The following is a 19,823-nucleotide window of genomic DNA, read 5'->3' on the forward strand; positions in this document are numbered from 1 at the left end:
TCGAAAACAGAGCAATCACGACTTTACTCATGTCAATGGAAATTGAGATCCAAGGTATCTTTCCACCTGATGCAACTGCCCAAGAAATATGGGCTATTTTGGAAGATTGCTACAGGCCCGTTTCAATTGAATCTTCATGTTTGCTCATGTCTGAGTTCCATGGTTCGAAGTTGAAACCTGGTGAACGAATTGGTGGACATTTGACCAAACTGAAAAGAATGAGAAGTGAATTGAGACAAAATGGCCATGTAATCGATGATATCCAAATGATTAGCATCATCATTAACTCTTATGAATGGAAAGATGCTGTTGCAAAGATTAACTACGTGCCTATTGCTCAATGCACAGTTAACCACGTTTGCAGACTTTTAGTGGAAGACGAAGCTATCAGATTAGCTACACCACATCTGCAACGACCTCCAGCGTCAAAGGCTCCAGCCAGACGTCCCTTCCGAGGAAGAGGCTACGCTCCAAGGATGCCAAAGTGCTACACCTGCAACCGTGTGGGACATGACACCCGGGATTGTCCCCAACGAGTTCCAGCTCCCGCCACGTACCAGCCCAGAGGAACAGATTCCAGAGGCAGAGGTAGAGGCGGAAGACAAGGTCGTCGTGGTCCAAGGCGTGATTCACAAGCTCCACTTGTGACACTGGCCATAACCAACGTTCCACAACCTGATCCAAAGTTCGACAGACGTCTTTTGTGGACTTTAGATAGTGGAGCAGCTGTGCACGTTACCCACAGAAGGGAACTTTTCACAGAGATGGGCGAACCAGAGCCCGAGTATCGAGAACTGTATTCCTTCACCAACCACACTTGCAAGGTCATGGGAAAAGGAACTGTTTACATTGAAGAACTCGATACACACATCCCTGATGTTTATTACATACCTTCAGCAACCAGTAATTTGCTTAGTCAAAGTCACTTGTCTAGAGATTTAAAGTTCCAGGTTCACCACCTCGAAAAAGCAAGTTACTTAGTTAAAGATGGTGATATTGTTGCTGAAACTATGCTGATTGGTGGTGTTTATTACTTAAAGCCAAAGCCTAAAGGGCAAGCACAGGCAAGTATGCAAACTCCAAAAAGGCACAACGCAGACCCAGAGAGAGTTGTCCCAGAGAGAGAAAGCGTTACTGTGCCAAAGGCTCCTAAAGCCAACAAACAGAGAAAACAAAAACAGATTGCTCAGAGCAAGCCTGAGGGTCCTCATGAAACTGTTAATGTTGAGAATTCACTAACTGGTAAACCTTTACATTCCAGGTGTATTCACAAGTGGCACAGAAGATTGGGGCATGCCAGTTTCCGTGTTCTTAGAAAGATGCCGGAGTTCGCAAAAGGTTTGGATCTAAAGGGGTGTAAGGTGTTTTTGGATTGTGCGGTTTGCAAAAAGGCTAAATCCAAGGCGGCTGCAATTCCCAAACACGCTACACGCCTGTCAACACGCATTTTTGATTTGGTACACACTGACATAGTGGGTCCTTTCCCACCAACACTTGGTGGCAGAAAGTATTTTTTAACAATTGTAGATAATCATTCTAGATATGGATTTGTATATCCTATGAGAGAGAAATCTGAGACCTTTCAGATCTTTAAAGACTTTGCAGCGTTTGTTTCTACAGAATACCAAGTTCGCATCGCCAGAATCCAGAGTGACTGTGGTGCAGAATTCATGTCTCAGCGTTTCCAGGACTGGATGCGTAAGAATGGAATTCTTCATCAGACATCTGCTCCATATACACCGGCTCATAACGGAGTCGTAGAAAGAAGACAAGGGGTTCTACAAACCATGATGCGTTGTCTTCTAGAAGATGCCAATCTCAGTAACGCATACTGGGGTGAAGCAATCAAATATGCAAATTACATTGTCAACCGTACTTGGAGCAGTGTAATCAATCAAACTCCTTTCTACATGCTGTATGGCTACAAGCCTGATCTCAAGAACCTCCACATTTTTGGTTCATATGCTATGGTGAACACTCCCTTAAGTCAAAGAAGAAAGGGAGGTGCAGTAGCAAAGAGACTGAGATTTATGGGTATTGATGATAATTCAAAATGGTACAAATTCATTGATACTAAACATGTGATTGTCATTTCACAATCTGCTAATTTTGAGGAAGATATTGACTGGTCCAGGATTCATTCCAATGATCCTGAAGTTTATTTTCCTAGAGATGGTGTTCCAGATGCCATGCAGCCTGATGACAATTTGCAGGCAGATGTTCCTTCTACCAGCTCTTCACAACCTGATGTTCCGTCTTCGCAAGCCGCGGATGCTGATGCTAGCGACGAACGTGAGGACGAGGATGATGATGAAGAAGAAGAAGACTGGACTGATGTTCCTAGACGCTCCAAGAGGGCCACAAAAGGAATCCCTCCACAACGTTATTCATGGCAACTGACAAAAACACCAGTACCTTTGATTTGCAACGTTACTCTTCCTCCTGAGACATTCACACAAATCAAACAGCTTCCTGATTCAGAACAAGACAAATGGTATGATGCAATGCATGATGAAATGGACAGTTTAAAGAAACTTAATGTATTCACACCTGCAAAACCTCCAGCAAATAAGAAAGTCATTGGCACCCGATGGGTCTACAGAATCAAGAAGAAACCAAATGGTGAGTCTTTATACAAAGCCAGACTGGTAGCTCAGGGTTTCGCTCAACGTTATCCTGAGGACTACACAAACACTTACTCACCAACAGTCAGAACTGAAAGTGTAAAAATTGCTTTAACCACTGCAACTATTCTTGGTTTAGAAGTTTTTCAATTTGATGTGGACACAGCTTATCTACATGCAGACCTAGATGAAGAGATCTACGTGAGAAGCCCTCCAGGATTCCGAAAGCAAGAAGGGGATACCTGGTTCCTGAACAAAAGTCTTTATGGTCTGAAACAGTCAGGTTTAATGTGGTATTTATGTCTTACTGACAAACTAAATTCAATGGGCTTTATTAAGTCCGAAACTGATGAATGCGTGTTCACAAAAAGATCTAACAATGCATATGAGATAATTCTTGTTTATGTTGATGATATTGTTTATATTGGTCCAAATAAGAAAATGAGTGAGATTTTTGCCAAAAGTTTGCAGAGATACTTCACACTAAAATCTTTAGGACACATTAGCACTTATTTAGGTGTTCAAATTGAAAAGACACAGAAGGGGTTTAGTCTTTCACAAGAGGAGAAAATTGACCACATTCTACATCATTGCAACATGAAAGATGCTAGCACAACAAAGACACCCATGCAAACAGATTTTCACAACTTAACACATGAACCAAGTCCTGAGTTCGAGGATCAAACACTCTATCGTTCAGTCATCGGTTCACTATTATACATTAGTAGTTGGACCAGACCTGACATCGCACTTAGTGTTAATCTTTTATCACGACACGTAGGTAAGGCAACACAATTTCATTGGTCATGCATTAAGAAGTTGTTGAAATACCTGAAACACACTAAACACATGAAGTTATTGCTAGAACCAACACACACTGATCAACCAAAGTTGATTTGTTTTGTTGATTCCGACTGGGCGAGCGACAAGAAGTCATGCAAAAGCACTTCTGGTTACATGATGTTCCTAAATGGTTGTCCTGTTTACTGGCAAGTGAGAAAACAGAGTTTTGTTTCATGTTCATCTACTGAAGCTGAATATGCTTGTGTTTCAGATGCTTGTAATTCTCTAACGTGGTTTGATGCTTTGATCACAGATATCTGGACACGTCCGATTCGACCAATCACCGTGATGGAAGATAATGTATCTGTTGTCTATATTTCTGAGTCACATTTTACAGGTTCTAGGTCCAGACACATTGACATTCGTTATCAAAACACAAAGCAATTAGTTAAGCAAGGTTTTGTTAAATTGCAATATGTTTCTACACATGATCAGATTGCAGACATGCTTAACAAACCACTCGCCGCAAATCAACACGAGTATCTGCGAAAGAAGATGTGCCTTAATTGATGATTTGATGACGTCAGCCCAGACTAGCAAAAGAAGGGGTGTCACGATGTTAAAAAGTTTGCTAGGCCTGAACTGCCTAAACTGACATTCAAGAGTTAAACTAAGAAAGCTTTATTGTGCAGGTCATAAAACAAAAAAGGTTCTTATCTGAAAGTGATTTATTGCGCACGCGTTACACATTCCAAAATTCCTCTCTTCTTTGTTCGGCAGCCAACTTTGGCAGACGGAGCTTTCATTATCAAAATGTAACCATTAGTTATTTTCTGTTTCATTTACTTTTATTATTTTCGTATTAAAGTTTGTTTATTAATTAGAATACTTTTAAAGACTTTTATTTTTCTCAATATCTCAAAAGATATGCGGAAGGGAATCAGCCACGGTCCATTGATCTCAGATATCAGGCGTTTTTTTTTCCCCTGACAAATGACTAGATCTATTGATAACTTCAAAATGTATATACATCACATACAGTGTGACTATCGTTGAACTTTGAGTGAGAGATGCAAATGTAGCACTCATAAATACAGAATTGGTTTAATGAATTGCAGGTGAATGCTACATTTATACTCTTGCACACTCTGAAACACCATTTTGGAATTAAATCAAAAATGCTGCACAACCTTGATTGGATGTGAGAATTTATACAGTTGTTCTTTTGAATATACCCTAGAAAGTTTTTTAGGCTTTTGTAAGTGAGTTCTAATAGGAAACTTAAATCCATAAATAATGGGATTAGTACAAAGAGTTGTGAGAATGGGAACTGTTTTGCTGAAATCAGCATTAAAATATTTTTACAAACTAGATTGCACATTTCTAAGTTCCAAAATACAAATAGATACATATACATATGCATAGACATACATACTGTACACACACACACACACACACACACACACACACACGTTTATTGCTTCAACAACATCTCTTGAAATTGTTGAAATTGTTTGTTTGTTTGTTTGTTTTATTGGATTTATATGCCGCCCTTCTCCCAAAGGACTCAGGGCGGCGTACAACATTAAAAAACACACATCCTGAAAGTTAAAAAGAAATTAAATACATATCCAAAAAAACAAACACAATTTATAGGACAATACATTTAAAAAATGAGATAAAATTAACAGGCCAGGCCAGCTTGCTGGAAAAGCCAACTTTTTAGGGCGTGTCGGAAGGACCGGAGGAATTAAGGAAACATCACTAACCTGCACAAGAACAAAGTAGCGCTTTTTCCACCTTTTCCAAACTTTTTGTCCAAGGGCATACAAATACCTGTTAAATGTGAAGACAAATCATTCTCAGTTAAAAACCTTACAATGAAATGGCCACAAATGAAGATTAATGAAACAGCATCTCAGAAGAATGGAGGAGTTTTTGTTATTAGATTCCTGTATTTACTTATGCTTAACATATAGATGGACACATTTTGATGCATTCGTTATTAGTACTACTAACATTTTATATAGAGAGCATGCAACATAAATAATCTTAGTCCTAATTCAAAACAGTGTTATATCATATATTCACATGAAAACTGAGATTTAGGAAATAAGGCAACTCTACTAATTTATAGCAGAGGCAAGATTTGAAATGGAGGTTTTCCAGCTCATAGTTCGTGTGGAGTTTCAAGAAGAAACCTGTTAGTTTATAGTTGTTGCCTTTCAGAATGTTATTGAATTTTCAATCAATCTTCTCCAATCTGAGGCTATGTAGAATTGTTGGTGCTACAACTTCAAAGACTTCTAGGAAAGACAATCTCAATATGTCTAGAAGATCACAGGTTGAAAAAACCAGGAACTAAAGATAACTTATTAAGGTTTTATGGCTGATATATAATAAACTCTGAGAGCAAACATTAGAGCAGTTTTTTGATTGCAACAAATTTGCAGGATCTCAAAATATGCAATTGAGTTAAACAATTGTTATGAAGATGGCAAAAGAACATAACCATAATGTCAGGGTTCCAAATATCATCCAAAATTAAATCAGAGTCCGAGGCAAATGATTCCTCAAAGTTCCAATTTATTAAGAGAACCATGTTAACACATCTGGGAAAACCCGAATCTGAAGGCTTCCCGGTTTTCCCATCCAGTTGAAAGTTCAAGATCTTTCCCCCACACCCACAAGTCCATCACACGGTCCAATCTTCCACTGCTATGCTGGCAGCTTCCACCCATCCAGTTCCGGTCAGGTGCAGAGGTGCAGAGGTGCAGAGACAAAGGATGACCTTGGCTTTCTAGAAATAATTTTGTTATGGCTACATAGCATCTAACTCCATACAATCCCCCGTCCCATTTTCCCACAGTAGAAAACGCATAGTAGAATAATAGAAAGTGTGGCAGCCTGAGGTCCAAAAGCAAATAAGACTTGCAGACCTGACATATACATCAACACTCTGTTGCTTCCTCATTAACTTGTTTCTACTAGATGAACCCAGAAAGCACCAACAGATAATATGAAGGTACCTGCACTGGATCCAAATAATTGTTCTCTGCTTTGGAACTTAAAACTATACATTTCTAAAGCATGTTTTTCCTTCAAATGCACTACATTTTTCAGCAAACTCTGAATCAGTTTATGAAATATATTTATGTTATTTGCATATATACTCAATCACTGCTCAGAGCTCCATAGCCAATAATTTGTTGATTACATAGTGATTGAGTTACTGTTATTGTGCTAAGCCATTAATTCACAGAGTATATGACTTTATTATCTGTATTAGTATCTCTTAATACAACAATGTATTCTAGATACTTCTACAATGTTTATCTTCTTAAACGAGGTAATAAGGTTTTCCCTATCTATGGGTATGCTACATTCTGACAAAACATATATCTAAAACAGGAGTCAGTGACTTGCAACCTCTAGGCTCTTGGGACTTTTAGATTAAATTTTAGTATTTAAATTACCTGAAGTAGGAAATATAAGAAAGCTATAATGCAACTTCCAATACAGGCATACCAATGAGAGAGAGAGAGTGAAAGGGTGGGAGAGACAGAGAGAGAGAGACTATCTTTATAAACAATGTTTTCCCAAATCCCAGCTATATGTATTCATAAACTGGCCTTATTTATTAAATTTTTATGTCACCCATTTCACTATTAAGAGTGACTCCTACCTTATTTATAGCTTTCAGCCTTGTCAAAAATGTTAATGCTGCCCTTGATCATTATAAGGGGACCCATCACTGCCCAAGACAATATTATGCTCCTAATTGAAAGGTTATCCATACAAGTGAACAAAGATGAAACTGACTTAATCATGGAATGATACTAAGAAAAGTTTGGCTTCACCAACAGACATGAGAGAGTAGTAGAAGCCATTGTGCTCAGTCCTTATGAGTAAATCTTGAATTGGAGTCTCATCCAACCACCCAATGGAAAAGCTGCCAGTTTTCTGAAAAGGGTCAGAAATCAATGAACAGATGGATGTTTGAATACCTGGAGAAGCACCCAGTATATGCAAAACTACTTGGGAGAACACTATGGTAATAAGAATTGATTACTGCCAGATGAGAGCTTCCTGTAAGGTCCTACTTGAGTGCAACACATCTTTTTGCCCAAACCCAATCCTGTATTCTTTATATATTTTAAATTGTGCCCTGCAAATTTCTTGTTGTTTCTAGATCTTGCTTGGTTCAGTGAACTTTGTCTGCTGGAAGGGAATCTATTCCCTTGAACTTAAACTTGTATTTATAACTACATCTTTAATTGCTGAATTTATGACCTTGTAACTGCTATAACCAACTGATTCAAACCCAAAGGGGCCCTGACAGTTATATACAATGTACTGTCCTTTGACAATGAAGGCAATGATTTATGATCTCAATATCACTGATCACTTGGTTCAGAGGTGGGTTTCAGCTGATCCTGTCCGGTACGCACGTACCATTTGAAATAATTTAGCGTGCCTTCCTGTACCGGGGCTTCCCCTGGCCACATTTCACCACATTTTCCAAGTTGGCCATTCCCACCTGGTCACATGACCGCCATGCCACTCCCATAAAACAGGCCACACCTACAGAATAGGTTCTAAAAAAGTTTGAAACCCACCACTGACTTGGTTAAATAGCAATACTTTAAAAAATGTTGTCTAGTTTGCAGGTAGTACAAAATTCCTACAAAACAATAATAAAAGAATATGTTCTCACACAGTTTCAGAGTAGAGCTGAGATTCCTACAAATGATAAATGTTGCCAAACACAAAACGCACATATGAAAATAGCAGCTGCAAATACTTTGGGGTTAAAGATTGGCCATCTTTAACTCGATATTGGATAGTATAAGAGACCATGGCATGGAGGTGTGAGTGAATTGGATAAATGTTTGCAAAGATGCTACCAGGACTTGCTCCTATAAGAAGGGAAGTATACGAATGTACCTCTGTGTTCCTGTAATGGGCATTCCATAATTGGACTATCTAGGCAGGGAAGATGGAAGAACATTTGAGGTATAATTTTACAAAAATCAACCCTCTGACTGAAAATCAAAATTTGATTGCAGTTGGTATATTAATTTTTGTCCATCCCCAGGTCCAATTATATCACATGATTTGTTTACAGGGAGGAAGACTCAGGTTTCCCATTTTCTGACTTGCAGCACCACATAATTTGAGAATCCCAGCAATAGGCAATAAAATGAAAGGCGTAAATGCATGCCTACTGCCACAGGCCTGAATTAGTGCTGCTAGCACTGATAGCTTAAGATGAGTCAGATAAGCACCTGTTGTTGTATGCCTGGCAAGATGAATCAGATTCTACAAAACCACTGTTTGCCATAGGGAAGTTCTTACTTGATTGTAATATTGTCCGTGGGCATTCTGAATGTGGTTTGCTTTCTTTATGAAACAGGGGACTAAATGCAAAAGTACATGACAAAAGGCATTGCAATGGCCTGGAACTTCCAGTTTGCCAAATGCAAAAAAACTATGTTGATTGGCCATTGAACTTTTCAAATTCAAAAAAGTATTCACTGTGCATGTGTACAGTGTTCAGAAGTGTTATATATAGCAAAAAAAGTGCATTTCTTTCTGGCAATCATATTGTTCCTGGGCTGTGTTGAAATTAGGGTAGTCTATTGTTGCTGCTACTTTAGTGGCTTAGCTCAATGGCTGAACAAGGAAAGTAGCAGAACATGTGATCAACTGCTATTTTTGCTGATTGCTATATAATTGAGAAGAGACATGGTGGCTCAGCGGCTAAGACGTTGACCTTGTCAATCAAAAAGGTTGGCAGTTTGGGAGTTCGAATCCCTAGCGCCATGTAACGGAGTGAGCTCCCGTTACTTGTCCCAGCTTCTGCCAACAGTTCGAAAGGATGTAAAAAATGCAAATAGAAAAATAAGGACCACTTTGGTGGGAAGGTAACAGCGCTCCGTGGCGCCTTTGGCATTTAGTCATGTCAGCCACATGACCACAGAGACGTGTTCGAACAGCGCTGGCTCTTTGGCTTTGAAACGGAGATGAACACCGCCACCCCACCCCACCCAAGTCAGGAATGACTAGCACATACGTGCGAGGGGAACCTTTACTTTTAGAGAATTTTAAGTATTATTGTTATCATTAGACTTTTTTTAAAAAAAAGGTTTTTTTTTTGTTCTCTATATACAATTATAGGTATACATTCACATAGTTATTATTCTTTTTTGCATTTGTCATTCTTATACATTTTTCATTTCATTTATAAAATTATAATATTCCATTTGGGTTGCTTTGTTTACCATTTCTTGCCTGTTTTGACACCACCTTCTTCTCCCTTTTTCTCCCTCCCTCCCTTCTCTACTTCCTTCCTTCCACCTTTTCCTTCCTTCTTCCCTTACCTCTCCCCTCCTCCTCTCTTCCTCTTCCCCTTCCTACCCTCTCTCCTTCTCCCTTCCATCTTCCTCTCCTCATCTCTATTCTTCCTTACCTTTATCAGGATCTTTATCTTTATCATTAGACTTTTATTCCACCTTTTTTATATATAACTCAAAGTGGCAAACATACAGTAGTTAATCTTCCTGCCTCCATTTTCCCCAGAATAACAGCCACTTTAGTTGGGTTGGGCTGAGTGACTGGCCCAAAGTCATTCAGCTGGCTTTCATACCTAAGGGAAACCTAGAATTCACAGAACCCGTAGGCTGCACTTTAACCACAAAATCAATGTGCTCCTTAAAAAAAAAAAAAAAAAACATCCTCATGGCCAGTTTCTCTGTAGTTGATAAAAAATATCGGGGAGAAAAAGGCTTCTTTTTAGTTCTAAAGTTATCTAAGATGCAATAAATATTTAATTCAGTTCCATAAGAAGAAAGAACGTATGAAATGTTCTGATAGAACATTTTGAATTGCGTCTTTTTAAAAACAAAATCTATTTGAATGCTTTATTTAAATGAATGGTATATATGTGAGACAAAGGTTTATAGCACTTAAGACTATGCCATGAGGCTTGCCTGTTTGCCTTTGGTGTTTATGATGGGAAGGAGAGAAGACTAATGATTAAATAAGTGATTATATTGCATCATTATTAATTGGCTCCTAAAACAATTCACCAAAGTTGTATGTGGGAGAATAATGTTAATACTTGCTAATACTCCATAAGTAGGGTCTATTCTTTGTTTATCTCTAAGGAAAAAAAGCCATCTGCATCTTTAAAATGAGTCATTTACTTTTTATAAGCTTTTATTTATCACAGTTGAAGAAAAGGTAGAAAGGGGAAAAAAATCAATACATATTACAGTTCTGTTCTACAAAAGGCTTTCTTAAAAAGAAGTCTAAGTCAAGGTTGAAAGAGCAATTAAAGCAGTCTCAAAATCTGGGCCATTCTGATAGAGTTCAGTTAACATGTGGCAGAAGTAATCATCCACTTGTGAAAATGATTTTCAGTTCATTCTCAAACACCTTTCAGACACTCATGAACCCATTTAACTGACAACAATACAGTCTATCTGCGGGCATCACTGCATTCAGTGTGAGAACCAATAGGGACCAAATGCCCACAGGCACTTTCAGCCATCACGGTGTATTCTGTTCTGCCTAGCATAAAGGGAATTCTTCCTTGTTCTGCATTCCTTCTTTTATGTAACCCCACAAGATTAAGCTTTTTTTTCTTTTCTCTTCTTTTTTGTCCTCAGTTGAGGAGGAGAGACACAACAGATTCAAGATGACAATACAGCTAGGTCATCAGAAGCCTAGCTGAAAACATTCTCAGATTGATTTCAATACTTTTCCGCTCTTGAAAAAGAGCACCAAACACATCTTCACAAGAAATGGGATGGTGTGAGGAGCTAAAGAAAGAAAAGAAAACCCACATAGCCCAAATAGCTGTTACAATGCTAGGGAAGACAAATGTTCTGAATGCAAAGAAAGCTAAACAACAATGGAAACTATATCTACTCACTTCAGTGAACTGGACACTCAATATATAAATAGGAAAATTGGCAGGAAGCCCTAAAGAGTTCAACACCTTCCTTCTATTCCTCAATATACATATGGACATACTGTACAAACAGAGAGGGTGGCAAAGGTAAAGGCTCCCCTCGCACATATGTGCTAGTCGTTCCCGACTCTAAGGGGCAGTTCTCATCTCAGTTTCAAAGCTGAAGAGCCAGCGCAGTCTTCATGGTCCTGTGGCCGGCATGACTAAACATCAAAGGCACATGGAACACTGTTACTTTCCCACCAAAGGTGGTTCCTATTTTTCTACTTGCATTTTTACAAGCTCAGCGTCTTAGCCACTGAGCCACAGCATCCCTTTTATTAAGACATTAATACTGTTATTTAATGATAGCGCAAGTATCTTTCATCACTTTAATAAGGACAATCGGAACAAATATTTAAATACAAATCAATAGATAAGTTATCATGAAAGAAGGCAAATATACGTGTCTCAGGATAATGTTGCAGGATCCAATATGGGTCAGTCATGGGGACCAGAGGCCTTTAGTCTTCTGAACTTTCAGACTCATGCTGGAGCTGATCCTCAGGGAATTTCATTCTGTGACATTCTGGTGAGAGAGAAATTCCCTTGGGCTCCTGCACAAGTCTGAAAGCTTAAAACCGTGATGGTGAACTTATAGCATGCGTACCAGAGGTGGCACTCCCCTCTCTGTGGGCACGTGTGCCATCACCAGCTGCTCTTCTGTTTTCGGCCTGAAAATGGCCCCAAAATTGGCAATAAACAGCCAAAAAACAGACATGCACATGCCCGACAGCTGTTCTTCGTGTTTGTGGCACTCCGGGGCGCGCACCTACACATGCATTTCATTTTGGGCACTTGGTGCTGAAAAGTTTCGCCATCAGTGGCTTAGAAGACTAAAAACCTCTGGTCCCACTGACTGATTCAGATTGGATCCTGCAAGATAGGTTGTCATTGTGAGTCTGGACTTTATACTCTGAGATGGACACATAATCTAGTTTGAGAATGAGGCTAAGCAATCATATAGGCTAGAAATGGTTCCTAGACAAAAATGAGTGTTCTTTCAATCTAAGCCAGGGGTGTCCAAACTTGGGAACTTTAAGACTTGTGGACTTCAACTCCCAGAATTCCCCAGCCATGATGGCTGGGGGATTCTGGGAATTGAAGTCCACAAGTCTTAAAGTTCCCAAGTTTGGACACCCCTGATCTAAGCAAAGTATAAATAAAGTAAGGACTGAAAAATAAGCCAGGCACCAGCTAGATATCAGAAGACTGTTTTAGTACCGCCTTAGGTATAAAAGCTGGCTGGGTGATTTTGGATCCATCACACTCTCTCAGCCCAATTCAACTCATAGGGTCAATGTGGGGAAAATAGGAGGAGGAGCATGTACATTTGAGCATTGAGTTCTTTATAGAAATAATAATAAATACTCATTCTAATACTGTACATAGGTGCCTGGGTTAATAAGAGACTAACTGCTGAATTTTTCTAAAAATGTAGTATCTATAGATAAATGACAAAAATCAAATGCTTTCTCACTTTTGAGGTATTTTGATATTTTAAAAACTAAATTTAAATTACTTATAACCTATGGGGTCATCTGTATTCAAAAGAACATGCATATTCATATCCCCAACCAACACACCTTTAACATTAGCACAAGCATTCCTTACACATTTATTCATAAATACCCTAAACAAATATGATTTACACCTTGCTCACAATTTGAGCAAGTTGCAGAGACACTCCACATACCACACCTATATCTTAATACTTCTGCAGTTACAACTTACTGTTGTTCAACATTTAAAATTGTTATCATTTTTTCCTGGATTTTACACAATTTATGTCAAATCCATTCCTTGACATATTTCTTATTCCCATGAAAATTTCTAAAATATTTCTTCCTGCATTCCTTCGTTCCAGAGCACTTTATTACGTCATACAGATAAGTTTTCTACTACAGTATATAATCAAACTAAAATCTACATAAAAGAAAAATAACAAACACATATACAAGCAAAACAAAAAAAGAATCCAATGTACCTATGACAAAAGAATCTCATAGGACTGGAAGGGACCTCAGTGGTCTTCTAGACCAACCCCTTACTTGAGGCAGGAAACGTATAATGTCACAGTCAAATGGTTGTCCAGTCTATTTTAGAAAACCTCCAGTGATGAAGCACCTACAATTCTAGGAGGCAAACTATTTCACTGAATAATTGCTTTTACTGTCAGCAAACTTCTCCTTAGTTCCAGGTCACAGTTCTCTTTGACTAGCTTCAAAGATACATGTCTATGGAGATTCTTAGTCATCCAGGTCTTGATTGTCCCAATGGTATTTTGGGCTTTCTATGAAGCTTCTTGTATGAGAAGCGAAACGTCTTCAGATAAAAACAATAAAGTCCAGTTGCCTCTTGGAAAAAAAAAACACCTTTGGGTCTTCAAAGCCCCTTTACCTCTTGTCCTGCCTTCTAATGCTCTTCAATGCATTTCAGAAGAAACCTTGGTGAAACGAGGCATTCAAGTCTTTTTAAAAAGAATCGAATATGCCTTTTTCTGCTTTCAAAACACTATGTTTGTCTATACATTTGTCACCTCAAAAGGAAGAATCTGTGATTATGTATAAGCATGGATGTTCTTTAAAAAAGCAACACACACACACACACCATTCTATTATTATGAATATTATCTTTCAATCTCTCCACAAAGTAATTATTATAGAAACCAATAATTGTGGTTTCATGTGAAGTGTTAGTATCACTTTATATTGCTTTGGTAAGACCACACCTGAAATACTATATCCAGTTTTGGTCACCACAGTACAAAAAAGATGTTGACACTCTGCAAAAGGTGCAAAGAAGACCAAGAAAGATGATTAGGGACTGGAGGCTAAAACATATGATGAAAGGTTGCAGAAATTGGGAATGTCTAGTCCAGGGGTGTCCAAACTTGGGAACTTTAAGACTTGTGGACTTCAACTCCCAGAATTCCCCAGCCAGCATAGCTTAAAGTTCCCAAGTTTGGACACCCCTGGTCTAGTCTAACAAAAAAGACTAGGAGTGACATGATAGCAGTTTTGCAATACTTGAGAGGCTGTCACAAAGAGGAGGGGGTCAACCTATTCTCCAAAGTCCTCTGGCCAGGATAAGAAGTAAAGGATGGAAACTTATCAAGGAGAGATCCAACCTAAAAGTAAGGAGAAATTTCCTGACAGTGAGAACGATTAAGCAGTGGAACTGCTTGCCTTCAGAAGTTACGGTCTGTCCATCACTGGGGGTTTTAAGAGATTGGAAGCCATTTGTCCAAAATGGCATAAGATCTCCTGCTTGAGCAGAGCTTTGGACTAAAAGTCCTCCAAGGTCCCTTCCAACTCTTGTTATTCTGTAATATCAATAAAAATAGATAATATCAAAATATTTATGTAATAAATGCTGTCCATTAAAAAGTCAGGAAAAGTAAAACAGATTTCAGTAATATATAGTAATATATTACTATAGTGGGGAGTAAAAGGTCATTTAGTCTTTACAAGCTTTGAGTATTCAATGTTTCATCCTTTAAGTATCTTGGATTTCAATTATCTAAAATATTAAAGGGATAAAAGAATACATTAAAAGCCCCTTGGCAACCACATAATATGGTGTAATATGATCAAACTGGTTTGCACCACAATAATCCAGTAATATCTATATTGTATCATCTTTAAAGTTTTAAAGACCAAAAGCAACATATTAAAATTGGCCATAAAAAAACATTAGTAATTAGTATAAATGGCATATTATTTGTGAAACATAAACATAGTGATTTGCTTCACAAGGTCATGTATAGTTTTATTTTACATAAACAATAAATTCAACCATAGGTGACATTACAATAATCCATGGTGAATATCATTCTCACATGCAAAATGGATATTAGCCCTTTTTTTGACATAACTTCGTAGATCATCTACCACTTAAACTTAGTTAATACATTCTTGATTATTCACCATATGTGCCTCCAATGACATTGTTGAACCTAGAAGCATGCCTGATTTATAAAATTATGCTTTTAAATAATATGCATCTGTCTTCGACATCTAGACAAACATCTTAGTCTGGATAAGCACATTTACCCATTCACAGTAATGCTATTACAACTGGTTAAATTTCACTTGTTCTTCTACATTCTTTCCATATTTTCTCAATCACCTATTTAGATATCCTATAATTTCCCTTCAATAATTTGGTGAAAACAGCAGTAGGATTGCTTATTGTTTGTACATAAGCAACACTCCAATACACACCTCCAATGATTTTCTCTAAAGGTGGTTTCTTATTTAACATTCGTTCAGCGTCTGCTCAAACCTATAAGGATGCTAAACGAGTGGTAGTTATGGCCAAAACTTGTACTATGACTTTTGCACTGGCCCACAGTCACCTAATTATGATTTTCAACTTTCTCACAAGCTTCCAATAAGTCAAATAAATGGGGAAGTTGGCATGAAATCGGAAGTCTCAGTCACATGAAGTTCTAAATCCATGTGGTCTTCAATTAATGACTACTGCCACAACTGCCATCACTAAGTGGTGCAGACACGTTGTTGTTTTTAATTTAGAGCCACAATGTTTAATGGCAAAAATTTCTGATCCTTAATAGCATCACTGAATGAGGATTACTTGTAATAGTTTCATTGAGATGTGAACAGAATAAAAAACAGCATGGAAATAAGTGGTCCCCAAAACTGTGAATGTGTTCTCTGAAGCATCGCATTCTGAATCTGGTTTTCTGGTAAAATATGGGCCCCTTTATGCAAAATGTAAAATTTAGCAACATTAATATAAAATTCATTATTATTCATATAATTTATATCAGTTCATCTCTTCTAAGATGAACAGCACTGCCTGTTAATACCTGGTTTCATATCTTCCATACAGTCATTGCAAACAATACAACTTAAAGTAAGACATTTAAAAGTAGGTCCTTTTCTCTAACTTTGAAATTTAATTCTCAACATAATTCTAAATTTCATGTGGACCCAACCACACATAATCAGAATGGTGAAACACCTGTTAGGAGACATTCTATTCCCTACTCAAAGAAGTAAAGTTATATTTAAATCTCCACAAAGGTAATCATAGAAGAATACAATCTTATCACTACTTTTAGCACTATTGGGAAACATTTTTATCTGTCTAATCCAGGGGTGTCCAAACTTGGCAACTTTTAAGACTTGTGGACTTCAACTCCCAGAATTCCCCAGCCAGCAGAGCCGGCTGGGGAATTCTGGGAGTTGAAGTCCACAAGTCTTAAAGTTGCCAAGTTTGGACACCCCTGGTCTAATCCAATTCAAGTCAACCACCCTTCCCAAACACTATGAGGATTTTGAAACAAGTGCTTCCACTGAATGCGTACCAACAGCAAAGCCCCCATCATCTGTTTTGGCAACTAAACATTCTGGTTGCTCACCAAACTCTTAACACTGGCTTTTCTTTTCAATCCTTTTCTAGCTTGTGCTTTATTACCATGTTTCTCCGAAAATACAACCTGTCCTGAAACTAATGCCTTGCCACATTTTTTGCATGGGCAAAAATATAAGCCCACCCCTGAAAATAAGCCCCTGGACAAACCCACCCCCTCCGGCCAGGCAGAGCACTGCTCACCGACCTAGCAGTATCCCGAAGGTGCCGCAAGAGCCAGGGGGGGGGGGAAGGCACTCACATTGCTTGCCTCTTTCGGGATATCGCTAGGTTGGCGAGTGGCATTCTGCCTGGCCAGAGGGGGGAGTTGCCAGGCGGCTGCTTCCTTGTGAGCGGGCTCCCGAAGAGCCGGGCACAGCCTTAGGGGTGAAGCACCCATGAGGTGACCACGTTCACGAGCAGCTGCCCGGCAAACCCTCTCTCCAGCCGGGCAGAGCGCCATTCACTGACGTAGGGGGTATCCCTAAGGCACCAAGCCACGTAATGCTCTGCCCGCTCCCCCAGCTCCCGCGGCTTGGCACATTCGGGATACCCTCTAGGTCAGGGCATGGAGCTCTGCCCGGCTGGAGAGGGTGGTTGCACGAGCGCCTGTTCTGCTCCCAGCTCGCATGCCTCCCAGCCTCACCCTGCCCTGGCCCAGTTCTCCCTAAAGGGCCAGGGCGCCACTGCCGTGCTCCGAGCATAACTTCTTCTCCAGCTTCCAAACTCCAAAACTCGGCTGCCGAGTCTTCCAGCAGCGGTCGCTCTAGGAGTGCGCTCTATGGTTGTGGGCTGGCTGCTGGAAGACTCTCTGTCTGGCAGACTCTCTGTCCGGCAGACTCTCTGTCCAGCAGTTGGCCCACAGGTTGCCATTGGTTCGCCATCCCAGATCTAGAACATGCGGCTGGCTGCGTAGGACTCCTAGAATCCACCACTCTTCCTGTCTGCAGGGCATCCACTATGCCTGAAGTACTTCAGGAAAATGAAAGAGTAGAGCCATAACAACCAGGGCCAGGGCCCGCTTTACTCTACTTGCCTGGAACTTTAGTATCTCTCATTCAGTGCCATCATAACTTTGAATGGTTGCTGAAGAAGTGGTCATACAATAGAACAGAACAGAACAGAGTTGGAAGGGACCTTGGAGGTCTTCTAGTCCAACCCCCTGCTTAGTCAAGAAACTCTGTATCATTCAGACAAATGGTTATCCAACCTCTTCTTAAAAACTTCCCTGGTTGGAACATTCACAACTTCTGGAGCAAGTTGTTCCACTGATTAATTGTTCTGTCAGGAAATTTCTCCTTAGTTCTAAGTAGCTTCTCTCCTTGATTCAATGGTACTTGTACTGCCCTCAGATTCTTTGCAGACTTTGGATCCAGGTAATATTTATTTGTGTTTTCCTGTAACATCTACAGTACTGGATTGCTTCTAAAAATATCATAACCTTGGAGGCAGCTAATCCTCAGCTTTTTCCATGACAATAAGGTGCTGAGGTTTGAAATCTTGTCTCTCAATCCAATATTTATGCTGTAGCTAAAGCTATACATTTTGATCATAAATGCATAAACCAAACTTGGCCAATTTGACCTTGGATTGAGGTAGTTCTCATAAGTAGGATTAAACAAGTAAATTTAGTGGCTCCTACTACCCAATTGAAGCCATGTTCTTTTCATGTATGCTACAGGTGTGACACATGTAAAAGAAGGACAAGACTTCAGTTCAGTGGCCACCATCTTGTATTTTTTGACATTTTGCCTCCTCTGTCTTGGATCAATGTTTTTGCTGTCTGGGGATTCTGGGCAGTCCAACGCTTCTGATGGGAAATCTAGTATAAATTAAAGCAAGTTTTAAATATGTAGCACCAAACATTTCAATTCCTGGTTATGTTATTTCTTTTCAAAATTGTAAGTCAAAATATTTGTATGTCAATGCTATTTTTTTTAGTTCTAAAAAGTAAAGTTCAATTTTTTTTTAACGAGACTGCATATTAATATGTTGCTAAAAATAAAAAAGTAATAACTAACTATAAATATATATATAAATAAATAACTATAAAATAACATATGGTAATATTGTATATTTTACATGATGAACTTTATAACAGTTCCAATAGTTTTCTAAGAATTCCTTTAAACCATGCTGCCCTCTTGTGATCAATTTATTTAATATTGCATAGCAATACGCAAGACTATAAATACAGCAGCTGCTTCTATTGGATTATTGTTTAAAAGCCTAAATTCACATGGTGCCCTTTGTATAACCATGGATTAGTGAAACTGATTAGATCGGAACTTCATTTGGCACCATAAGTATCAGCAAAATCAAGTCTTCCTTCTGAAAATAATTCATACATTAATGTTTAGACTGAAGAGAATACATACATTACTTTTAGGTATGAACATTTAAAAGTGACAAACACAAATCATTTAAAAGGAAAAAAAATTAATCTGTCACAGAGATATTCATTATAAGGGTAGCATAGATACATAAAATATGATTTGGAATTCTCAACAAAGAAAAAATTATCATAAAATGAGGTTGAAACATTATTGCAATTGTTGTTATAATGTAATTGTTGGAAGTGACACAAAAGATGATTGAATATACTGATGATATAATGTAAAACCAAAAGCTGCCAATGTTTATTCAAATCTTGGTGTTTTTTTTTTTCTTCTTTCCTGTAAAAGTTGTGAGATTTGGGGGGATTTCAACCTTTTGAATGATGTAGCTGTCAAAATTTTCTATACCTATTTACCCTTTTCCTAAAAATATTTGCAAAAACCAATAAAATTTTTCAAAAAAAGAAAAAATTATCATGAGGTCAGACTTTTCTTTAAACAATTACCAGTACATTCTCAGTTTATGGTGCAATATTGTTCAACATAAGATTCACATAAACAGTAACCCATCATGTCAGGGTAATTCTAGAATACATTCACTGTCTTATTGCCCATCAGCATACTTTAGAAAGCATCCTTTCAAATTGCAGGTCTACAAGAAGTCCAGAAATAATTTCTATATCA

At 38.6% G+C, this 19,823-nt stretch overlaps 1 protein-coding gene across 13 annotated transcripts in view; it reads right to left on the minus strand.

The window, feature by feature from the left end:
- Positions 1-19,823, minus strand: part of CADPS2 (calcium dependent secretion activator 2) — a 364,417-nt gene that overhangs the window by 167,472 nt on the left and 177,122 nt on the right. For all 13 annotated transcript variants that reach the window (XM_081957016.1, XM_081957023.1, XM_081957020.1 and 10 more), the window contains exon 9: positions 5,177-5,243. In XM_081957016.1, the coding sequence (XP_081813142.1) occupies positions 5,177-5,243 (67 nt within the window). The remainder of the gene's footprint in view (positions 1-5,176; positions 5,244-19,823) is intronic.

Source organism: Natrix helvetica, assembly GCF_964273705.1.
Source record: "Natrix helvetica genome assembly, chromosome: 6".
Lineage (NCBI taxonomy): Eukaryota > Metazoa > Chordata > Lepidosauria > Squamata > Natricidae > Natrix > Natrix helvetica.